General features: G+C 41.4%; 1 protein-coding gene across 3 annotated transcripts in view; it reads right to left on the bottom strand.

Moving 5' to 3' along the window:
- Positions 1–26,509, bottom strand: part of znf423 (zinc finger protein 423) — a 186,087-nt gene that overhangs the window by 14,798 nt on the left and 144,780 nt on the right. For all 3 annotated transcript variants that reach the window (XM_050073551.1, XM_050073554.1, XM_050073552.1), the window contains 2 exons: positions 5,201–5,332; positions 2,043–2,158 (listed from right to left, as the gene is read on the bottom strand). In XM_050073551.1, the coding sequence (XP_049929508.1) occupies positions 2,043–2,158; positions 5,201–5,332 (248 nt within the window). The remainder of the gene's footprint in view (positions 1–2,042; positions 2,159–5,200; positions 5,333–26,509) is intronic.

Below are 26,509 nucleotides of genomic sequence, written 5' to 3'. Positions count from 1 at the left end.
ACAACTAATAAGCCATCAGTATTAGTGGCTGCAACCTCAACTATATCCTTCTGAGGTGGACCTTGAGCTTAATGGCCCAAATGCACTGTGAAAACAATAATAACACACCTCATTTATAAAGCAAGTTTAGTTTTATGATCAGTAAATGTCAGTAAACATTCACAAAAACATGATACAGGGTGGTTCTTTTATGCTAACCTAACTACCAAGGGTCTATGCTTTTATTTTTCTTATTTTAAGTATCTGATATGTGACAGCACAACAGTTAAGATCTACAAAAGTATAGCTGTTGGCAGTAGTTGTTTTCATTTAGCACTACAGAATTACAATTGTATTGTTCATAAAGTTTTAGCCAAGTTAACAAAGCTGATACAGCTGCTGCCCAAAACCAATGTGCACTCTGCCTGCACGTTGGGCTCACTGACTTTGGCCGCTGGGTCCTCATTGGACGCTCCTAAATCAGAACAAGGTCAGAGTAGAGGCATAAAAGCAGTTTGACGTGCCTCATAAGGCTTTTCATGCATGGTTGGCCATTTTAACAATAGGTGTACTTCAAAACACATGTCAGATGCTTTCAGTGCATTTGAGCCTTTGGACCTCAGGATCATAGAAGTTCAACCTCTAGCCAAAAAGCACTGAGCTTCTTTGAAAGCCACTGTTCACCTTTATGACGCACAACTCAGGAACATTCCAGCATGCTAACCTGTGAATGAGTACCAGATCACTGAACAGTGGACATACTGTATTCATAGACTGTGGTGTATACAGATGTAACACTGAAACATCATACCAAGCAGATTGTTCTGCCTCTTAAACACCATATTTGACTCCACTTGAAGACAGACTGCAGGTTTTTTTTGTGTTGTTTATTTAGTGATGAATTATTAATATTTTCATCTGTAGTAGAATTTTAAAACATCCAAAAAAAGAATCATAGTTGGAGATAGATCTCAGTACTGCTAAATAAACATGTTCATCAGTTTGTCATCTATCTATGCCTTGTAGGGCTGCACCTGATCTGGTTGACAGTGTCAGTAAATTCTTTTTGGTGCAATGAAAGCAATGAATTGCACACATTTGTATTTCTAAGCATCATATTGAATTACAAGCCTAATATAATCATAAGTTTTGTACTGGATTCAAATAAACTGAAAGCTTTCACACAATCTCAACTGCTGTCTTTAACGTCCCCCTCTGGTCAATGCAGCAGGCAACAGCATGAGGAAAGTTACAGATTTCACCTTTAACAGCGCTGATGTTTGACCTGCAGACTTTGCAGGTCACTAGTCTGGTGCCAAAGTGGTACAAGAGACAAGGAGGAGAAGAAATGGAAGAGGACAGGAAGGTTTACATCATCACAGACCTGGCCACAGCTGGCCCAGGACCTACTCTTGGGTGACTTATATCCTCTCCTCTCTTTCATACGTACACACGCACACACACACAAATATGTCTGGACCCTAATGACATGAAGCTTGCCAGAACCCTGCTCAGACCTCATGAGGAGAGATGGAAAGAGAGGGACAGAGGAATGGAAAGAGGAGGGGAGGTGAAATACAGATGAAGAGTAAATAGGGGGATTCTGTAAAATGATGTACAGTAGCTGAGAGGAATGGAAGCAGGTACTGAAAGAGGTTACGGTATTGATTGGAAGCGTAGTCAAGGCTCATTTATGCTCAGTGTTAGATACGAATACGGACAAAGACGAAGCCTTTTGTCCATACTCTGCGTTGATGTTTTCTAAAAGCTTATGGATATGGACGAAATGGAGAAGTACCAAATCAAGGGGGCAGTGTAGCATAGTTGAAGTGAAATGTGATCCTAGGACATGACTGAGACATTTAAAAAATGGAGAGCGGAACAAATCAGTAAAATTGTGGAAAAAAGACTTTATGTCCACATGTCGCAATGTATTAAATGGCCTCATAAACCACCGCCGTCACAGTCCACTTACACACAATCATTTCACAAGTTATGCTAGGCTATAACTATACAGACAATGAGGTCAAGGTCAACACCAAGACAGAATTAAAAGGACCTACCTGTAGTTCTGTCTGAAAGAAGAACTTCTGCGGACACTGGGAACAGTCGTAAATTTTGTCTTCCTGGCCATGAACGGCGAAAATGTGCTGCTGGAGCTTGTTGGCCTGCACAAACACTGGAAAAGAAACAAATACAGCACAGGTTACAGTTTTTCTCTGTCAATTAGCCAGTGCTTACCACTACTGAAGGCTTTTAAGATAATTACACAAACCAAAGACTCAAGGAAATAAACTCAAGAAGACTTTCATTGTAATATTTGCCTACTAGGCAAAATAAGACATAAATCTGTATTGTTGTGGGAGGTGTCTGTTGCTGAAGCCAGTAGTATTGTGCCAAATTTAAGGTAGTTTCAAATTGGATCGGTTATCATAAATTTGCCAGAAGACTTACGTTTCATTGCAATTTCAGGATGATAAAGTCCAGGCTTTGGGGAAAACTGATCTAGTGTCTGGAAGATAATTGAAGGTTTGGGGGAATTATTGAGACTACAGTGCATGTAGCTTTGTATTACTGAACTGTCAGTTCTGGAACCCATCGGCTGTCATTCTGATGACGATAAGCCTCTGGGGGCAATGGCCAGTATTTCAGGAGATGAAGTGTCACAAGTGGACATCAGGGCCAAGACTCTTTCATGCACTGATCATTTCAGCTAATCTCAATCAACAGATATTTGTATATGAATGCAGGTACATTAAATAAAAGCTAATAAAATGCTAAATCATTGTCTGACTATAGCTGATAAGTTCAGAGATGGAATTTCGGCTGATGCATTCCACCTCTTTTGCTTACCTGCTGCTCAAACACAATTGGTCAGTACTACTTGGACCATTAGACCATAAACTAAAATGCTTCTGACACCAAAATTTTGAAGTGCTAGCAGCAGATTCTGCATGCATATGCAAATATCTGTTTATAGAACTGTAGATTCACAATTAACTGCAATGAACTTAGACCTGTCTTGGATCCAATCCACTAAGGCACTGTTTACAACTGGACTAATACAATGAAGACTGAACGATAAGTACTACACTATCTACTATATACTGTACCAATAGAGAGTTAACCAAATGGCAAGTGAGTTTTTAGTTCAAATAACCCCACAAATAACCCCACAAACACACACGCAAACAAAGCAAATGAAGGGCTGAGTGGAAAGGAGGGAGTATATGGGATATAAAGAAAAGGCAGAGGGGAGCAAGAGAAAGAAGGAGAGAAAACAGGAAGAGCTATCCTCAGCAGACCTTGTGATATTTATCAATAAATTATCTCTTCTTTTTTTAACTTCCGCTCCAGTGTTGTCTCATACACTTTTTTCTCTTTCTTTCTCTCCCCTTTGTTTCAGTAAACTTTTGGTTTTCACTGCGAGTGTGCATGTGTTGAATTATTAAGCCTCCCCATAGGAGTGGTGCCCATCTTACTAATTCATAAGCCACAAAGGAATAGAGTTAAAGTTTAAAGCGTTGCTGTGTACCTGGGGGGGAGGCACACAACACAAGACAAACTCAACAACTGAGGGAGGGAAAGAGAGTGATGAAGTGACAGGGAGAGAGAGGAAGGGCAAAGAGAGAGAGAGTATGGGGAAGGAGAGCCAAGAGATGGGAGAGAGGGAGAGTTTCTGGCAAAACACACCGAACACTGAACACCACAAGCCTAATTTGGTCATCCAGCATTTTGCTTGGGTCCTCCAGTGGATTAAAGAAGTATAAGGTACTTCATATTTGGCGCGTTTGGAGGTAATATTGCATGAACTTTTGCACACGCAGAGTTTTTTCAGTACTTCTTTAGCAGAAGCACCCTGCTGGAATATTACTCCCACAGTTAGAAATGTTAAAACAATGAATATTCCTAATGTGATCTTACTGTTAACCCAAACCCCAAAATCTTCACAGCCATTACAGCATATTTACTCCATGTATCATGATGCAGGTAACCCAGAGAGAGCTATTTACTGAGCCACAGCACATACTGGAGCCGATTCCAGGGGAGATTTAAGTGCAAACCTTGCTTCCAGCTGTAATATTAAACTCATCTGGCATTTCTACCTGAATAAGTGACACAATGTGGCCAGTTCGGTGCTTAGAGAATGTGTGGTGGTGGAAGTCTGCTTTAATGAAGAGCGTACCATCCTGGCTGACATATAAAAACCCTTTTAGCTTCACAACATATTACAGTACAATTGAAACACAAAGCAAAACAGTTCTGCAATATTAATTTAGTATTAGCGTAAGACTGTTACCCATTTTAAACATTTAAAAAAGGAAATCAATTTGTGGCAACCACCACAAATAAATCAATGTATGGGAAACATCCCGGGGACAACAAATGTTGCCCTTTAAGTTTACTTCAAAATCATATATTTTTCATTCATTCTATTGTAAGTGTACATTTTAGTAGGTAAGAAAGTAAAGTTTATCTTATACAGGACCATAGAGCAAGGTCACAAAGAGCTTCACTGAAATAAAATTGTTAAAGATAAGACCATACAAAAGTTACTAGTTTATTTACCACTTTTTTATGCAGCATATGATGCTGCTGAAGAAAAAAGTCAAAAAGACTGACTGATTTTAGATGAGCATTGTTTTTTGGAACTATGTCCCATGATAAACAGTCTCTAGAAGTGTATGATTCAACTTTTCCCCCATGGTCTAGTGTTAAAAAAGTAAACAAAAATTGCCTAAAATCATAATATCTAATTACAATACTTGTAGAACTGCAATACTTAAAAACCACAATATCAACTCGGCACCCACGTTTTGTGGTAGTATCTAATTGAAGGTACGATATTGTGCCAGCCCTAGCAGTCTATATTTAATTGGTTTATCAGTGCTGTAAAGGGGATATACACAAAGGAACAGAATGGCAGAAAATGCTTAATGAAATGTCCCCATATTGTTAATGGCTTATAGTATACTGGAGTGTGTGTGTGTGTGATTATTCAGGCCAATTTTGTGTCCTTGCTGCTGTGTAGTTTGTGTATGTATGTCTGCTAACTTGTTCTCATGGCCCTGTGTACAGGATGTTCCTGTGTCCATTTAAAATGCAAAGTAGATAGGACACAAGTGAGAAGGAGTTTTCTGTGCTACTGTCCTTGAAGGTGAATGTGTGTGTGTGTGTGTGTGTGTGTGTGTGTGTGTGTGTGTGTGTATCTGTCTCTCACCTGTGAAGCAGACGGGACACTTGAAGGTACCTCCCATGCCTTCAAAGCTGTGCTCTATCAGGTGGCAAAGCAGCTTGGCAGGTGAATCAAACATCTGGTTACACAGCTTGCACTCGTGATTGATGCCCTCCTCTGCAAATAGGAGACAGACACGCATGTGTAGGCTGGGTTAAGCAACACGAAAAACAGGGACATGTGACATCATTTTAGAATATTAATACAACACTCACGACAGATGTCGGCACATACAGAAACTGTCAGACACTGTCAAACTGTGGCGTATAATATACAAATGTGTGAAAAAAATTACAGATTAGACAGAAAAGTGGGAGACACAGATAAGAGGAAATGCACTTGTAAATCATACGGCAATGACAGGAATATGAAGAGAAGTGACGTACTGTATATTCCCTAGTTTTCACTCTGTCACCTTCACAATATTTACATTAATGATGGCTCTGTTCCAACAACTACTGCAGTGAAAAAGTCTATTCAACTTCAGTTTCACTCAACATTGCCACCCCTGTTTTCATACTCTATGACTGACTGACTAGAATTACAAATACAAAATGTAAGCGATGCCACCTGTTTCAGAATTTAGATGACAGTGTAGTGTAATTGTTTTCAAAAGCTAAAAAGCTACACTGAACCGCAAACAAGTGAAGTCATCAAACTCCACTGGTACATGTTAACATTTCATTTGAATAACTACTAGGATTTTAAGTTTCAGCTCCAGATCTGTTAAGTTGTTAAGACATATATTCCCTTCTCACCCCTGCTGCATGCTCTCCTTTCATTTCTCCTTCTCCCTTGTACACTCCCCCAGCACTCACACACACCAATCCCAGTGTCATATCTGCCCCAGCTGGTAATTGCCTGTCCTCCCCACCGGGGCTGTGGATGATCTACCCTTCCTATAGCCATCCTTCCTTCTCTCCCTCTGTCCTCGTTATCTGCCTTCCCCCACTGTAGTCACTCATCCATCCCTCACTTTGCCCATTCCTCCCTCCGTGTCCCCTTATCGTCCCTCTTGGTCCATCACTCACTGATTAATTTGTGTGGGCTCACCCCTTAGTACCTCTCTTCACATAGACTGTGCTTACTTCTTCCTTTTTTTTCCAGTCTCTGTACTACCAAGCATCTCTGTTCATTGCTATGCTCTATCTAGCATGGTCTCACAGAAATACGTGAAATGACATCGACATCTTCACACCATATTATGTGGCGGTGGCATGTAATGTGTTAAATCTATGTGCCAGCACCTTAAAAACAATGCCTATGGAAAGTTAATTACGATCCTTTTTCATGGTGGACACACAAATTCCTTGGACACATCACAGAATAGATAGTATAAAGAGTGAGAAAGTGTGCGTGGGGTGGTAGGGTGCTAAACTGGTCAAACAAACACAGGACTTTCACCCGGGAGACAGCTGTTTGAGTCCTATGTGAAACATAAATATAATTTTTGATTTTTTAACTTACTTTAAATAACAATGCCATGGGGGTGGCCATGGCTCTAGGGGAATAGCTGGTCGTCCACTAATAAAAAAATTGGCAGTTTGATCCCTGGCTCCTCTAGTCAACATGTTAAGGTATTCTTGTGCAAGATACTAAATGTATGTGAATGTTTAACTGAGTGGCAGGTAGCACCTTGTATGGAAGCCTTGACCATCAGTGTATGAAAGTGTGTGTGAATGGGTGAGTGTACTAGCACCACCACGTAATGCAGTGTGAAGAGGCTGTAGTCATTTCATGTAGGCTATTTCTGTGAGATCAAGTTGCTCTGTCAGACTCAAACTTTGGAAAGCATTTTCTATCAACATTTAGTATGGACACAACTCTCTCTTAATTTATCTTATTCAGATGAAACACTAATGAAGAACTTTTGTGCGGGGCCCATCACTAATCAATTTGTATGGACTACTGAGATGGTGTATACAGTAACTTACACACCACACTTTCATAAGTCACACTACTGAGCAAGCAGCAACTCTGAAAGTGAGTAATAAGCACTTTTACATGAATGAGTCGAAGGAACAATACAAAAGATCACATTAAAGTATGATCAGGCATATTGTCACAAACACAAGAGACACAGCCTCCATCCTCCCTGGTTATTCTCACATGGGATCATACCAGGGCTGTGTATTGGCAAGAATCTGGCGATACGCAAGTCAAATAGAGTCAAATAGATGTGGGCAGATTACAGCACTGAAGGATCTAGCAGTCGGGGGTCTAAATGCAACACAAAATTAACCACTGCCACAAATCTTTGCATGTAATTTCATAATTAAAAAAATCAATAGATTGTTTTTCAGAATCAATATAGTATCAAAAACCATAACATCCCAATACTCAGGTGTATCGACATTTCCCTACACTCCTAGATTATACCAATGTTTGTGTGTGTCAGTGTGTAGCTGTGTCTATTTTAAGGAGGTGTGAGTGACATCACAGCTCCCATGGTGAAAGACCAGATGAAAGGTGGGCGTCATAAACACACACATGCAAACACACACACATGCACCCCTTGATGATCAGGTCTCCTGCCTGTTGTCCTTATCACTGTTGTACCATACAGGACCAATACCCCAGTCGCCCACACACACACGCACCACATGGGGCCACACTCACACACATGCACACCATAGGACTGCAGAGCCTGGAGACATCAGATGGTGTCTTCTGCGGGCCAATCTGTGACCCCTTGTGGAGTTGCACACACACAATAACACATACATGCATGCAAACACATACAGACACACGGACAAATCATGGAGGACACAACCAGTGTCTTTTCCCCTTTTTCTCACTTATCTCATGTCCTGTAAGAGTGTGCATACTCTCACACACACACACACACACACACATTCAAACAATCTGCAGAACTTCAACTGCAGAGCTGCAGGGGATCATGGGGTTAATAACGTCTTCAATCATACATCCATGACACCCAAACTGACTGATGCACACACAAGCACACACACAAAGATTCCTATCTCTCTTTGCCTCAAAGGCCGACACAAGGGTGCCCTAATCCCGTCTCAATAGCTGTGTGTGCGTTTGTGTGTGTGTGTGTGTTGGGTGCCACATGGGCTTATATGGATGAGATGGTATGCTCCATGGTCCCCGTCCCCAAACATCCCCTGTCCACACACAGAGACACACGCACAAACCTCAAAGGCTGCTAGGTTGTGTGGGGCGCCAGCGTGTCCGAGACATACTGAGACAGATAGAGGTTCATTATCATTTACTAGGAGATTGAAACAGCAGGAGAGAGTCACATGGAGCGAGACACACAGAGAGAAAGAGGGAGAGAGAGGGAGAGAGAAAGAGAGAGGGAGGAGTGTGCAGCACTACCAGTGTAATCAATTGTCATGTTTCATATTTTAATTACATGTATGTATTCCTTGCCTTCGTGAAAGTCTACTTTTATTTAACAATACATTTCTTCAAAAGAGAAAATGATTGTTTCAACTGAACTGAGGCCAGAAGGACAGAAGTGAGAGAAAGAGATACAAAAGGCACAGATAGAAACAGAGGGTGAATAACTAAGTAATGCCTACGCTTCAGTGATCTCAGTGTATGTATGTTTGTGTGTGTGTGTGTGTGTTGGGGGTCTCTGTAGAAGGCACCTTAACAGCCCGTGCCCTCAGTAGGGGTAATGCTCTTTTCAGAAGTTGGCTCGCACTCTCCCACGCCACCAGGATCAGAGAAAGTGGTCAAACATCGGCCACCTTTACATGTACACAGTGATGTGCTTATTACCCATTGTCCGTGAGTTTAAGCAGTGACATCCTCACTGGTCTGATAGATACTGTATGTGGCAAAGTTACTGCAGGTATTCTAGCTGCAATTATGAACACAAATAGTGCACACATATGGCATTAATAGAAATACAGTTATAATTGGCTCATATTACAGCAAATGAAACTGATGCACTCCGCACAGCACACCTCCAGCAATGCACATAATTACACTAACCTAATCAGGGTAGGTGTTATGCTTTACTCACTCTTATGCCATAATGACATGAGTTATCTATTTTTTTGTTGCTGTATTTACTGTCTTACAATAATATTGTGCAGTATATAAAAACCTCTACGCACAAATAAGATATAATAATAATGAAGTCTAAAAAATAGAAAGGGTGATAGATGCTATCTTGCCTATGCCAATTTTTGTCAAAATTTCTCATCTAGTAATTTTTTTATATAGCTATATCAAAAGCAAATGTTCCACAGTCTACCCTTTCACTGTTGCCAGTTATAAAACAATAACAAAAATAGATAAAAATGTGTGTGTTTTCATACAGGAGCTCGATTATCGACTATTCTGTCTTCCTTTATTATTACTTAATCAATCATTGGGCCTTTAAAATGTCATGAGATACTCAATGACAACTTCCAATAGCCCAATGTGACATCTTCAGATTGCTTATTTGTCCAACAGTTTAACACTCAAAAATATTTAACTTGCACTCAGGACAAAACAAAGGAAAGCCACAAATCCTGACATTTGACGAGCTGAAACCAGCAAATGTGTCCCTAAAAATCAAAGCTGCTTTGAATCATTTTCAGTTAATCATTTCAGTTCTACTCTTAACATGTAATCAGCACAACAAACAAACAAACAAAGCTTCTGTTGTGTATTGTTGTATATCCTTTTCTTCCGTATGTGGAAGAATGTGCAATAAAGCGTCTGGAGCACCACACACAATGAAGCCATCAGTCTTACAAGAGAAACTTTAGAAGCTAATTAATGGTCAATCAATTATCGGGTGAGTGAAAAAAAGTGGCTACAGATGAAAAAAGACAAAACTACAGTGACAGAGGGAATGAGAAAGACAGAGACAGAGAGAATTGAAGGGAAAACAGTGAGGTGCAGAGAGATAATTGGGCTGTCCGGAACAAGGGCATGGGGAGAGGCCTCCAACGCCTCTGTGTGTGTGTGTGTGTGTGTGTGTGTGTGTGTGTGTGTGTCCCATGAAAGAGTTCTCTTTTCTGACAAATACATTGTTTTGATCAGTGTGTGTGGGGACCGCAGTCTCTGTATGCTGTCCCCCTCTGAGACCCAGTCCGTGTGTGAGCGTGTGTGTGTGTGTGTGACCCATAGTGAGATGACAGAGTCGTAGAGCATCCTGCCGTTACGCTTTGTCTCACAGAGTGCATTTGATCCACCAGCACACGCGCACACAGACACACACACACACAACCCTGGGAGGCCTATGCTGGGACAGAGAACACAGGGGAGAGAGGGATGAGAAGAGAGTGCGAGGCAGGGTGAAGGTTAGGACTCGGAGTTTGTTAACAACAGAAAATGAACTTTTTCTGCTTTTTAATGCACATTAAAGCAAGGTTTGGGCTTATTTTATGCCTTTACGGAGGGTTGCATTAAATTATAAACCTGGTTTAAGGGGTATACTGGCACTAATTTGGATGAGGAGCGTGCATACTTTGCAAAAACTCCTTCTCTCCATCTCTTATCACACACCTATTGTTAAAAAATGAGAAAATACAAATCTTTATATATGACTGAATGAGCATTACACAATGAGCATTTTAAGTTTACAAGTCTTATTTGTCAAAGACATGTTCCAGCTGTGCTGACAATTCCCATAATGTACAGCTGGATGTTCTTGATTGGTTGCTATGCCAACTCTTAGGGTAACCAGGACACTAGTTAAGACATTTTTCTTGATTTTGCTGCAGGGAATATAACACCTGACCACGTCAGAATAGCACTCAGCTTCAAAGTGTTCACCATTGTCCTGCCTGTAATTGTCAACATGAACATTTTGTGTAGTGTTATCATGTTCACAGTGGGAAGCAAACAAAAAAGTAACACCATTCAAACAACATATCAGAGAGGCAGGCAGACAGAGACAGAAAGAGAGAGAGAGAGAGAGAGAGAGAGAGAGAGAGAGAGAGAGAGAGAGAGCAAGATAGAGAGCAACGGCTTTTAAATATGACTGAGAGGAAGAGAGCGAGCTTGGCCCTACTCCAAAGCTATGTGCCTTCTTAACTGAGAAACGGATGGAGCTACACACACACACACACACACACACACACACACACACACACACACACACACACACACACACAGGTAATTGGTGGGTGGCTGCTGTGCATCTGTAGAATTACTGATGAGGTTTCACCTCTGAGAGAGAAAGGGAGGAAATATTGGAGGGAAGGAGGAAACAGGAACAATGTGAGGGCAGAATGTAATGAAATGTGTGTGGACAGAAGGCAGGAAGGAGGGGAGGGGGACATACAGATAGAGAAAAGTCCATACAGCAGACTCAGACTCATCACTACAATTTCACTATCAATGCTGTTACACACACACACACATGCGTACACACACACACACACACACACACACACACACACGGCCTCATTGCTCATGCTCTCCCTCAGTTTCTCTCTCGTTGCCCTCCTCTCTCTCCCTGCTAATTGACCAGAGGAGAGGGACCAGGTGGCATCATCCCTGTCACACCAACACACACACACACACACACACACACACACGTAGACGAAACACATTCACGCTGGCCTCATCACAGACCCCTGCAACATGCAGCAGAACATAAATGAGCTCCTTGGTTTATGTTGGGGGACGGATCCCTAAGGTGTTTGCACACCACACACACACATACACCTCTTAACCCTTTCTTAGTCTTGCCTGGGATACTCCTTTGGGTGCCTGGCCCCCACAAGCCCCCAACCTTTCACCCTCCCTTCCTCTCTCTGTGTCTGTACAGGCTGCTGGGGGTCCCTCGGGTGTCTACCCCCCATTACTGCCCTTCCCTGCTCCTGTCAACCCCCTCCGTCTCAAAACTATGTGAGGCCGGGCGTGTGCATGTGAAAGAGCAGTAGAAAGTGTGTGTGTTTGGTCCCTTGCGACGTAGGGGCCGTAAACCAAGCCAGGCGATTGATGGCGAGGACAGCAAGGGAGAGGTAGCAGGAGGAAGAGATGGAGAGAGACAGAGAGAGAAAAGAGGGGTGTAGAGAGAGGGATGGAGCGAGGGACGATGGGATGGACAGAGGGAGAGCAACAGAGGCGTTGGGAGAAAGAAAGAGTGCAGCAAAGAAGAGAGCAGTGGACGGAAGGAGGAGGAGTATGCACCTCTCTGGGGGGCTCGCTCAAGGTGTGTTTCCATGGCAACCAGGGGTGGGGGGGCTGATGCGGGGGGAGTGAGCTTGACCCATTGGTAGTGTGGGGGCTGGAGAATACACACACACATACATACACACAACCTGCTGCAGTGCTGGAGGGGTCCCAAGAGTGCCCCCACCTTTACTCACCCTCTCCCTCTTTCTCATACACACACACACACACACACACACAGAAAGAATGCTGCAGTGCTGAGGTCCCGCGAGTACCCAACACCCACACACATTCTCCCTCCCTCCTCTCATCTTCCATTTTCCCTCTCTGTTTCTATCACTCTCTCTGTGAGGTAATTGTTAATATTTTCAGCATTTGTTTACTCCGTAGCTACTGTGTGGATCTTTACACTTAGTTGAATGAAGATGGGAGGTAGACCCCTTTCATAGAGAACAATCTCACACAATGCGCTCTTCTGAAACAACCTGCTTTTGACCCATTCGTTTCGGTCTACTGTCTGAGGTTAATCTGCGGTCACCGGCGTTTACATAAATTCCACTCTACAACTTTAATTTAATATCCGCAGAATTACATGGTAAAAGTGCCAAATTAAGTTTCAGTTTCACTTTAGTTTCTTGGTCTCCTAAATGCCATTTCTTTGTGTCACATTAGTATGGTTGTTAGTTTCATAAATGCTGTTTAAACATCAATAACTAATCCTCATCCCTACAGAGATGCCAGTCCACAAAAGTCAAGTTGTGTCCAACTCATGTTCAAGCCAGGTCGGGCAGAAGGGGGCAGAGTCTCCCTCACATTCATTTATTTGTGGCGGCTCACCACGTCAACATCTGCCACCACATATTGATTTTCTATTTTTGGAGTTGGACTATTCATTAAGAGCACTGTTGGAATATGTAACCCATTCAGTTATTCATTGCACTACACTCTTGGAGTGCAGAGCGTACTCTGGGCAGAGACGGAGCAGCACAACGCCAGGCACAGTGAAAGTGAAACCTAACTGTTCATTGCGCTGGGACTAAAAGTTTGCATTCAATCGCCTTTGCACCAGCTGCTCCTCTTATCCATCAATCTGATCTAATCATTTCTGACTGGATCTACTAGGCGATTATAAATCCCTCAGCTCAAACGCCAAAAACGGCCGCTGTGTTATGGACCTGCAAACCCCCCCCCCTAAATTTAGATAGGGGACACAGACTGATACAAAAGAACAAATGCAAAATAAAAGTAAAAAATTAAAAAAGTAAAGTTTGAGCCCCAAATAACCAAAAAGTCAACATACAAGATCCAGCAGAGAAGACTCTACAGCTTAAAACAGACAGGATGCTCTGCACTGTACCTTCACTGTGAACACAACTAGGTTTCTCAGATGGCAGATAATGGGCACATGAAAGTCTAGTGGTGTAATAACTTTAATTACTTACTATCATTTACAATCATCATCTAAGCTTTTTAATGGGGTTAGTGATAGCAACATCCAACATACAGTACAAAAGGAGGGAAAGGGTTTAATGGAAACGGGGCCTTACAGTACAGACACTAACAAATCTGATGGCCGTGCCCCTCCCATCTTCTACTCCTTCAATAATGGCTACATTCCTTGCTTGCACATCTGACATTATCCTGTAATAAATATTTCCAGTGGAAACTCTCTCACACACACACACGCAGATACACACACAAACAGACACACTATTGGCAGAGCAGGGCAGCATATGGTGATAACCAGTTTGTGTTTGTGTGTGTATAATGAAAGGAAGCACAAATTGAGCATATTTGTGTAGTGCAAAAGTGCATGTGTGTCTTGGAAGGAGACTGTGTCTGTGTGTGTGTGTGTAGCAGCTTGGATTTTCCCTATCAGATTACATAACAGTAGGAAGCTGGAGCGCTCTGTCCTGTAGAAGCCAAAAGCCTTCTCACTTACACACATGCACCAGAAACACACACATGCACACAACCACACACATCATACATCATCAGTGTCTCTCTCTCCCTCTCTCTTCCTAGTATTGGTTATTTGAGGGAGAAATTTACTTTATGAATATAATTCATACTAAGTACAAATTTAGGCCTGTGGTAGGTGGTCTATAGCAATACACACACTCAATACCTAACTGATTTTTGGGTCTAAATTACTGCCTGTACATACATACAGATGTACATGAATGACTGAAAAGAAATCTGAAAAAATATATGATAATCAATGAATCCACGAGATATAAAAATACACAAACATGAGATGTAAGAACAAATAAGAGGGTGTTATTCTGTTTTACTCTAATGACACTCAGACTTTATCATCTCTATTAATAGACATTTACATATATGCAGAGTCTGGAAGTGTTCTAGGTTTCATGTATAGTCTGAATAGTATCGACCAATATCGTTTGAATGGATGCTGGTTACTTGCAGGTGTGAAGAGCAAAAGAGGCAGAAGACATCGGCCAAAATGAAATCAAGAATCCACTGATCATCCTATGATGACGATTTAGCTTTTTATTTGTCTTTTCAAATTTATCTGGTTTTATATGAAGGTATCTGTGCACAGAGATTAGCCAAAATGTTATCTGGACCTGGCTCAAGTTGCAAATCGAACTGGAAGAGGAAGTCTTAACAGAGATATCTGCTGGCTACATACGATCTCCTGAAATATTGTCCCACGCCCTCAGGGGCTTTATCGTCATCAGCTGATAGCTGATGGCTTCTGAGACTGCAAACCTTTTATCTGTGATCTGGGAACACAATAACTCTGGACACAACGTAACAAAGGAGTCGATAGTATCAGCGTATCCTCATACAAGGGTTCATATGATATCCTACGAAAATGCAAACACAACAGTTTGTATAATATCCTACGGATTAGCACCCGACAAATGATGTTATGTCCTTAACGTAAAGTTATATAATAAATGTCAAGTTATGGAGATTAGGTTTAGGCAAGTCAAATTAGTTCACTCAAAGTTCACACAACTCCAAACACCAATCTCCTGGGAAAGTCCTGTGTTATGTGACCCATCCACCACCCATCCACCACCCATCCTGCCTCTTGATGAACTGCTTGGGATCACATTCTTGTTTACTCCTGTCAGCATGTTGGTCACGTGTCCGCAGCCCTCCAAAATATGTGGATTATGCATGAATTCCTGGCTCATGATTACATGGCATATGTATGAATTTGGGTGCATTACTTCTTGTGGGAAAATGTACAAAAAGTTTATGAGAACAGCCTGATATTATACACATGGAACAGAAGCATTTCTTGAAAAACAATTTTACCTCCTGTAGCTTGACAATGCAGTGGACAATTACAGTACTATGAACAATTTCAGGTCTATTCACTTCTGTTTTTTTTATTTTCAAATAAGTGGCTTAATTATCGTGGTTCAGCTGGGGGTTTGTTAAAAACCTCTCTCATCGTCTGAGAGCTTGTATTTCTGTCTGATTTGACTGTTGGACAATTGGTTGTAAAGCTGTGCCTAGTGACACCCCTGAGCCCCCAAATCACAGCAATTTAATCTGTCAGCTAAAACTTTATCACAACTGACATGATTGATTATTAAGACACGATACCTCTGTGATTAGACTACTGTGCTCTGAGCAGCGAGAAAATACAGAACAAGGCTTGAACAGCAGGAAGCTAGTGTATGCTGTAACACAGTGTGCGAGGACATTTAGACGCACAAATTCTGCTGTTCATAAAAAAACGCACACCAACACAGGATGTTCAGTGTCATCTGGAGAGCACTTGACCGTAACAACGAGCAGCTGACATGTAAGTCTTGTATTATCATACGTAATGAGACTTTAATTAATATTCAAACAGGAGAGGTGCACACATCATCGCTCTGGCCTTGGAATCATCGCTCAGGACTTTCAGAGGAAAATGGGGAATTACCGTTCCCTCCAATAAGCACACGGAAAGCCAGTAACACACACACACACACACACACACACACACACACACACACACACACACACACACACTCACACCTCTTTTTAGCTCGTTAGCTGGGATGAGAGTAATAAATGCAGAGTATATTTGTGTTTAGAATCTTAATTGAAAGCTTGAAAGTGGCCAGGAGGGAATAAGCCTAATCACTGTGTGTGAATAAACCATCAACACACACACATACACACACACATGCAAGGACAGACGGACAGAGAGACAAAGCACACACACACACAAGCTTGCCACTCCCTAGGAAAACATTTAAAACTGAAGTACCTCCCATTTTTTGGTCGTCCATTCCCTCCCTCCCTCTCTCCCTCTCCTTCTCTCCTGTCCCTTTTACCTCCTCCTTTCCTCCTCCTGGTTGTTCCACACTCACTCCATCCTCCCATCTGTTTACATATGTAAAACACAACTACAGCCCCCTGGATGCACATCAACAGCATGTGTATGTGTGTGAAACGGTATGCGTGTGATGCTGGTTAAAGCTATGGTAGACATCCATGAGGAGTTATAAAAAGTGTTTATGGTGGGTCAGGGCATGCCCTAATTGATTACAGGTATTTACTACTACAGGTGTTTTTCATTCAGGCACTGTTATTGTTGTGAAATTATTATTAGACTAGAAAATATTTACAATATTTAGCTTTTGCTAAAATGTAATTATTTGCCTGTAATTCACAAACCAAAGAGATAAATAAATATAGGAAGATAAAGACATGGTAAAATTCCACTTGACTGACTTTTAAAACGGATATTTTTTGGACTGAATATTCAACTTGACTGGATAATCTAGTAGCAACTTGCACTTAAAGGTCACTTTATAGATGAAAAAGTTGCACACACTCACACATTTAAAGGAAACTGAAGGAGAGAGGCTTTTAAAAGCCAGATTTAGGTGTGAGGTGGATCAAACCTGCGAGCCCACCCTGGTGCGATAGATTAGAACGCACACACAAAATCACCCGCTCATCCAGGTTAGCGAGCATGTCTGTATCCAGGGCTAATCACCACGGCAACCGTAATCAAGGCTCTGATCTAGTTGTCAAGGTGATGGAGAGAGGGTCACCCCTGACTGTCTCTCTTTTTCTACGAAGGGCTAAATCACTCTGTTTTGGAGACAACTGTGATTTACATTGCTTTTGTTTTCTATGGGGACAGATAATACATTTTAGAAGACAGTGTGTTAAACGAGTGTGTGTGTGAGACATGTGGAGAGGAAGGAAAGACATTGACAGAGAAAGGCAGGGAGGGAGAGAAGAGGTGTGTTGATTAACGATTCAATAATCGTTCCTTTTTGGTGCTAAATCTAACAGATATGTGTGTATGTGTTTACCTACCTCCATCTAATCCTATCCTGCTGTTTACTACTGGTGTGTGTGTGTGTGTGTGTGTGTGTGTGTGTGTGTGTGTGTGTTTCTTTAATCTGTGCTCCCAGGGGGAGTCAGAGGGAGCTAGCAGGCTTATCCCTGCTGCATCTCCCAAATACCACTAAAAAGCCAATCTCCATTCCACAACAACAACATTAACACCCCTCCACACTCACACACACATTAAAACACACAGAAAAACTGGAGAGAAAGGCCTGAGAGACGTGCTTAATTTTCTGTTCACCACACTGTAAACTCCACCCCAAAGGCACATGTTGTCATATGCAATCACATGTATTACAGCAGCTAAAATACTGCCTGAATGTCCTTTAAATAGTGTTACAAAATATATATATATACCCTTGTCTTATACACTCTTTACACTTTATGCTCTACAATTAAAATTGAAGTCATCTCACACCCTCTTACTGTACCAACAAAAAACATTAATACTGATGGGTAACTTTACATGTAGGCAACATATAATCAGCACTGTAATATATTGTGGCCTTTGTGTCTGTTCTGCGAGACTATAAAACACAACCTCTAAACCTGACAGAGGAAGAAGAGAGAAGAAGGGAGCAGGAAAGAGGAGAGGAGCAGAGCCAATAAGAGCTCACAGCAGGATGCTAATAATGCAGCTCCAGCTGTACCAGTTAACCTGCAAACTGCCCATCTGGACCCAGAGAGACAGCGAGACAGGGAGATATATGGAGAGAGACAGAATGAGAGAGAGAGCGAGACAGGGAGATATATGGGAAGAGACAGAGAGGGACTGATACGGGAAAAGAAAGAGTCTAGAGATAGGTCTAAACGTTTTCTCTGTTAAGTATCAAACACAAAATATCACATTTACAATTACATATAAAGAAAACTTCAACATGTAAGAAGCTGGAAACAGCAAATGATTAACGTCCTTTATATCAATAAATGGTTTAACACTAATACAGAGATGATATATGGTGTCTGTTGTCAAGTGTTTGTTTCTTTAGTTGTGTGTCAGAAATTACAACTTAGCATTTGTCCTCATGTTGCATCTGACAAAATATTCAAGTAATGAACACCAAAAAAAAAGCTAAACAAAAAGAGAGAGAAGAGTCAGAGAGAGAGATAGAGAGCAAGGAAGCTGGCCACATCCTCAGCTGTACTGGGGTGGACAAGTGGACACGCATATGGACACACGCGCACACAAACACACAGTAGGAGTGACCTTGGTCCAGCCTGTCTGTCCTCGCCCCCTGCCCTGGCCAGCTACATCCCCCACCGAGCCACCCTGCCTGTCTCTCTCTCTCTCTCTCTCTCTCTCTCTCTCTCTCTCTCTCACACACACACACAAACACAGACCACAGTGCCATACCAGGCCGTGCCAAACTGAACCACGCTGTGGTCATAGAAACAATACAACAAACAGACTAGAAGAGACCAGAATAGCAGGGTACAGAGTAGAAAAGAATAGAAAAGTGAGGGGAGGCTGAACCACTTTTTTTTTTTTTTTTAATCGATTTCAAAAACTCACACACTTCCAAAACACACTCAACTTCAACACAAAAGACACACAGCTAGCCAACTCTAACCCTCCCTAAAGCACAAATGTATCGCCTACACACACACACACACACACACACACACACACACACACACACACACACACACACAGAGCAGTAGCATGCTAATGAAGACAGTAAATCACTACTAGGTCATGTGCGGAAAAGCCTGCCAGATACCTGCAACCATGGCTAGAGACCTCCCTCAGCCACACACTGTGTATGTGTGAGTGTGTGTGTGTGGGTGTGTGGGTGGGTGAGCAACAGAGATGGAGGATGCCTGTTGGCTGTAAACATGACTGCTTCGAGAAAACAGAGCAAGCACCAAAGAGGCCCAAAATGGCAAAACATACAGTATCTATCAGCAGTGAAAGATCATCCGCATTTCACAGTGAAAATTCTGTCTTCAGTTTAGAAACGCAAGCTGTGGATGGACTGGGAAAACCAGCTGTAGATATACATGAAGTCATAAAGTCAGCTTGATGGAACATAAATGGTCATTTCACTGTTTGAAGAAATAGAAACTTTTTAAATATCCAACATGTGCTCATCTTTTCTCTCAACATTTATCTTTCTTACTCTGTGGCAAAATGAACAAACCCCAGTGGTCTGCATTTAGTGACTTAGTTTATTGTACATCAGGAATTAACAAAACTGAGGGTGATTTATTCCATTGCACGTTAAAAATGGGAACACAGCCCGATATAACACTTTTGAAATTACTGAGCAAAAGCACTTATCTAACACTACTTACATCAAGGCTCTATATTACTGCCAGGGTCTGTATGTGTGTGTCTATGTGTGTGTGTGTGTGTGTCCAAGCTATCCTCGAACAGAACTGCTAATCAAGGTAACAAAGATGTCTCCAGCTGGGAAGACCAGGTAATGTTAAGCTTATAAGGAGCACAATCACCCCTCAATCACCAGCACCATCATGCTCAGTCTTAAAAAGCAACAAGCTGAGATTACCCGCGCCAAGTTGTGATCAGTTACATGACCTTAAATGATTAAGCACCAATATAATCTAATTATGTTTCAATTACTATAATTGTTTTGTTTCCAAGGGCTACGGTGAGGATAATTAAAGGACCAGTGTATAGGATTTATGGGTATCTATTGAAAGAAATGGAATATAATATTCATTATTATGTTTTCATTAGTTTACAATCACCTGAAACTGAGAACTTGAGCCCTTCCGATCTACACAGGGAGCAGGTCCTCTTCCACTAAGCCCGCCATGTTGCCCTGCCATGTTTTTACAGTATACAAAAAAGGACAAACACTGACTCTAGAGAGGGCCTTTTGCATTTTTAAGTTACCCAAAGGCCAACGTAGACTCTCCGAAAGGTAAGGATGAGGGGAGGGGTATTCAGTTTGTTGCAATCTGAAACCTCACTGCTAGATGTCACTAAACCCTACACACCGCTCCTTTAAAGGAATACTTCGCACCCCAAATGACCATTTTTCTATCACTTACTCACCCCATGTTACAGTGAATTTGTGAAGAAAACTTTGTTCTTTTCACATGCGTCCATGATCACTGAAGAATCCAAAACCAGAGAAAGTTCTTCATAAATTGATGTCATAGGGGTCTGTGTTAAACAACAGCAAAACTCTATCAAAACAGCCAACTCTCATACAACTTGTGCGGTATTATCCAAGTCTTATTTATCCAGTCGTATGCGCAATACTTCCCAAACAGACAGCCTTTACCAACAGCGAACTCAACTGAAAAATGTATCTAGGCTCTCTTCAAAGCCAGATCACCTCACTGAACATGGAAACCACTGGTCTACCACTACCTTGATTGGTAGTTTGTGTTATTGTGTGACTTTGGGGACCTGGACTAACCCTTTAAAGCCCAAAAGTCACACAATAACACAAACTAACTGTGCAAAGCAGTAGTAGATCAACAGCCACCTTGTTCAGTGAGAAAAGAGGACTGTTTTTGTCAATGGGGTCTGGCTTTGAAGTGAGCATAGATAAGTTCACGTTCAGTCGAGTTGTCTGACAGGAAGCAAGGACTGCCTGTCTGAAAAGTACTGACCATATGACTAGATAAATGAGACTTGGATTATACTGCATGACTTCTGAGAGTTTGTAAATGGATGTTTTGTTATAGCTTTGCTGTTGTTAAATGCTGATCCCTATAACTTCAACTGGATTCTTCACCCACCGGGGGATGCATGGAAAAAACAGTTTTCTTCATGAACTCAGTTTGACATAGGGTGAGTAATTGATATACAATATATATATGATATATGGTCATTTGGAGGGTGAAGTATTCCTTTAAATGTGGGAGATGCTGTGTATTAAAGGCCTTATTTCCTGTCAGAGACTTCACTTTAAGTGATCCGCAGTAAGCAGAGTATGACACAAAAAACCTCACAAAAATATGAAAATAATAAAACAGAAACTTTGACAAAACAAAGCATTAGTTTCATATCTGCTGTGATGGATTAAAGAGCTCATGTTTTTTTTTTTATTATTACACTGTGGAAAAAAAAAAGAGAAAAGAAATTCTGGTGGTAGCATGTGTGTTTTATCTTATTCATGCTGGATGAAAGGCAGACAATGTGTTATGGCATTGACATATTGCCAGCACAGCTACAATTGAGTTTACTCTGAGAAAAATTACAGCTGTCCAAAAGACTAACTGTAAATGTCAGGGTTTGGTGCCAGTCCCTAAAATTCAACAAGCAATCGTTTCTTTCTACACTCAGATTTTTGCACCTTCATCATTCACACAAGAAAAAGACAATCAGAAGACGCAGAGGTAGATGAGGAATGTTGAGGAAAATGTATAAGCAGATACAGATATTTGAGATATGTACAACAAAATCTATAATGTGTGTAATATCTAATTGCGTTTTCAGACATTCAGACACAGTTCTGATCAACAGAAGATGTATGCAGCTCATCAATTACAATATAATGTTGCTTCAAAAACAAAAATGCGTGCTATATCCTACAGAGACAGAAGTTACATTCATATGTTTCCCAGAAAGAAACCTGCCAAAAGAATGTAAATGTTCAACGTACTGCATTTGGATGTTAAAATAATAGCCTCTTCACGCTCTCTCTCACACACGCACACAAAAACACAAGTGCAAACACACACTTCTCACTTCTGTCAGCCTCAAATACAAACAAATAAATAAATGAACACAACGTTATTAATTATTCTGAGGCAGGAATCAAATATACATGTGTCAGGAGATTTGTGTGTACGTGTGTGTGTGTGAGTGTGTAGACTTATAAAGAGAATCCCAAAAGATAGATGGGGAGGCAGACCAACAGAGCAACTGAGGGATGAGACAGACAGACAACAATGCAGAAAACATATCTTAAGGCTGATAAATTGTCACATTCAGCATATGTTCAGGTGTGTTAAATACATATATGACATCTATATATGGAGAAGGTAGTTCAATATAAGCTGCTATAATCAATAAAACAAACAATGGATGAAATTACTAAGTGATGTGAATGCTTTATGTAGTGATAGACCCACAGACAATCATCACTCAACTCTGCAGTCGTCCTCAGCTTTATGGAGCGTTTTACCGTCTTTCAGGTGCTTTGGTTTCAAAAATTTTAAAAACTGGGTCAGCATGAACATCCATTTATGTTTATTCTGTTGTGTTGTATGTACTGTACAGTAAATGTTTTTATTGTAGTTTATCTAGCAGGCTTAAAACTATATATCTGCCATAAACCCACTGAGTCATGACATAAACAGCAGAACTCCTGTTGTCTGGAAACTCACATATAATGTCTCTTTCTCTCCTCTACAGCCAATAGGCATAAAAAACCTGATAGAGGCTACATGACAGCAGCGTATGGATTAAACATTCAGCTTGACACGCACACTAAAATGCACATCCACGCACATGCATAGACAAGTGCTCCGTTAACCAGTCCTTCAGTCTACTTAAGAGAGTTCACATGCAGAGCAGAGGCACTACTGGGAATCACAGTTTAGCCCTCTTCTCTGACTCATCGGCTCCGTCTCTGAGTCTCGCATACAGCCAGACATGCAAGAACACACAGATGTGTTTATATTCACAAAACCCTCCGACAGTCGCGCACATTTCATTCGCGGCTGCACTGTCTCTCTGTCAAGGCTTCAGGTTATATCATTAATTACATCTGACACCGCTTCTTGTGTGTTTATGTGTGTGGATCTACAATATGTCCCTGGGGCCTTGAGTAGGGAAAGTGAGGTTCAAAGACCCCCCGCCAGAATGCTAAATCAATATTAATACATGCTTGCACATGCGCGCCCGCTTACACAGACACACGCACTTCCAACAAAGAGATGTCAGTGTGGTGGTTAGAGGGCATTGTTTCATTGTCTCTGTGGTGTTCTCCTTGCTCTCCATCACCCTCTCTCTTCTTTCTCTACAGCTACTCTTCATCTGTCTTTCTGCCTGTCTCTCTCTCCCTCTTCTGCAACACTCCTCTTTTTTCCTTCTCTTTGGATTCTCACCTCTACAGATAATGTGGAGCCACACAACAGATACTGCTGGTTGTGGAAACTGTGGATGCATGAACAAACTTTGCCTCCTCTATTTGTTCCCTGATACTGATTTCTTATTTTGACTACTGTGCAGTGTGGCAGCTTATAGCGTCAACATCTCTGACATTCGCATTTGCTACTGCTTTACCAGGTCTGGTGTTACCAGTAGCTTTTGGCCTATGTTAGCAAAATTTGGACAGTTCGCAGACTTTACAACTCTTCTCTACTTGTGCTACTATTATAGCAGACACCCTCTCCACAGCCTCCTGGAGCAGCTGCAGCAGTCGGCTCATCTCACTATGTTGCAGAACACAGTGTTTCAGAAGATCCTTCGTCCCCACGACAATAAGACTGTTTAATACATCCTGAATCCAGTCACACACACACGCTAACACATTTTCACAACTGGACTGGACTGTGATACGGACAATTTTATTCTAATTTAATCTCTATTTATGCACTTATTTTAATGGATTTTATTTCGTTTTTTGTCTTTTATGAGCTGCTGGACAGCTGAATTTCCCTTTTGGATAAATAAAGTTCTTTCTATTCTATTCTATTCTGCTATGGTTTATAATCTTCCATTTTCTCAAAACTGTCTCAGTTGCTGCTGCTCAGTTAAAAAGGCACACTTTAAACTGAACAAAATCAAGTAGTAGTATTGAGGATCTTACTTGTGAACTACCACAGCAGACAAATCAGAGGAAAAAAGTGTACTTAATGTAATACACTTTGATCAAAACAGTTGGGGGGTTTAAGTCATCACTTAATGAACTGGACTGTTGTCTGTATCTGGAGCTGCGTCTACTAAAGCGTTTTTTCCTGAGGCCAGCTCATTTTTGAAATCCTTGCAATAGGAGCATATTAATGCTACACTACAAACACCTGCAGAATGATGAGGAGCATCTTTTTTTGCACTGAGTGCTGCACCTTTGGTGTTTTTTTTCTGAGCACTGACAGAGATGAAAAATGTTTGGAGCTAAAATTCAGGGCTCATCACTGTTACTTTTTACCCAGCCATTCAACCACAGTGAAGGAGGGACAAATACCACAAAGACTGGCCATCACATCTTACATGTACAAGTGCTGAACAACAACAGCAATGATGGAAAAATGATATTTGTTTTCTCTCCTGAACTCACATAGACCAGCAAGTCTGTCCTCTCTCCCTGCTTCAGCCTTCTCTTCACCTAGAACAAGTACTCCACCTTGCGCCAACATTTCTACTTCAACAGACATTAACCAAAAGTGTACGCAGCTGGGAAAAAAAAGCTGCACCTCTACAACTCTTTCAAGAGTTGCCATCTGGGTGTTTCCTGAGGAGTGCCTGGCAGTTTCACCTGGGAAAAAACACTGCTGTGGGGAAAAAATGACAAACGTTCTGTTGGACGATACATTGCCAGAGGAGTAATTGTGATAGACGAGATTATTGTTGTTTTAGGACCATTTCATGCCACTGATGTAATGATAATATAGTAGCATAATTATGCAAGTTCACCCTTTCAAAGAGCAATGACCTTTTAATTTTTCAGAAATCTCAGACACTGGAAAAAATCCAAAAAATATTTAACATGAAAAAAAAAAAGTTATTAATGCCTGCTGACAAGACAGTAAAGATAAAAATATAGTACTTTTAACTGAGTAGCCCAATATTTCTTGGCTTGAGACTTAATAGAAAAGATAAAACGACTATCAGGACTGTGCCTCTTCCACTCCAAAAGTGCATCTGCTGGCTAACAATAAGCTACGCTGTGTCGTGTTTGAAGTGTTTTTTATTTTTCTTCTGACTTGTGCAAGAAGGCAAGGGTGGAGAGGGAAAAAAGGGAGAATCACTGCTCCCGAGTCGTTTATGGTCATTAAACAATTGCTGTTTATTCTGACATCATAATGGCTAAAATGTTGGTGACATTGTTATGTAAACAAATACGCAGCCTAAACTCAACATGCAATATTGAGGTCAGGTAGAGGTCATGTCTATACATCGTATGATAAGTCAATAGTGTAATTAACATCACAAGCTTAGTCTGAATCACATTACCATGCAACAGTTTCAGGAAAGCAGCCTACAATCAGGTCACTTTATCGAGCTGATGTGTCTGAAAACTCTAATGGCCAACATCTGTGTGCCAATTGCTCGGGGGGATGACAATGCAACACTCCGGCCCTTTGTTCATACAACAATGTGTTGGTGTTAACAATTATGTGGTGATGTGAAGCATATATCGTTCACTAGAGTGCACGCATACAGGCACACATACGCAAGTGAAAATAACTGACTAATTTGTAGGTACACAACAGCTGGAGTTGGAGACACACCGTCTATCCCAGCCGTACGGACGTGGCTTTTACTAATTGCCTCTCCACCCAACCATGCTTGACCAAACATTGTCTCATGGCTGACTTCATAGCAGAGACTCTGCGTGCACGCGTGAGTGTGTACTGTATCGTCATTTCATTGTTGCCTATTCTCTTTGTCCTTTGTCACTCTCAACACTCATCAACATCAAAATAACATCTGTCAACTTCTGTACAAATACACCTGACAGACACAGCTGATGTCTGGACACACAGACACACACGCTAAAAAAACACTCCACCCTTTGAACCAAAAACACACTGAAAGCCTATGATTTTAATGCAAAGTGTGTGTGTGTGTGTGTGTGTGTGTGTGTGTGAGAGATGTGTGTCTCACTAGAGCACATCTGGGTATAGAGTGCTCTCTCTGCTCCAGATGTGTGTTTTTAACAACCGCAGGCCATATCACACCTGGACACCGCAGAGACACCCACACACCCA

Source organism: Epinephelus moara, chromosome 20, assembly GCF_006386435.1.
Source record: "Epinephelus moara isolate mb chromosome 20, YSFRI_EMoa_1.0, whole genome shotgun sequence".
Taxonomy (NCBI): Eukaryota; Metazoa; Chordata; class Actinopteri; order Perciformes; family Serranidae; genus Epinephelus; species Epinephelus moara.
Note: the sequence above shows the minus strand (reverse complement) of the source record. Positions and strands in the feature narration are given on the sequence as shown.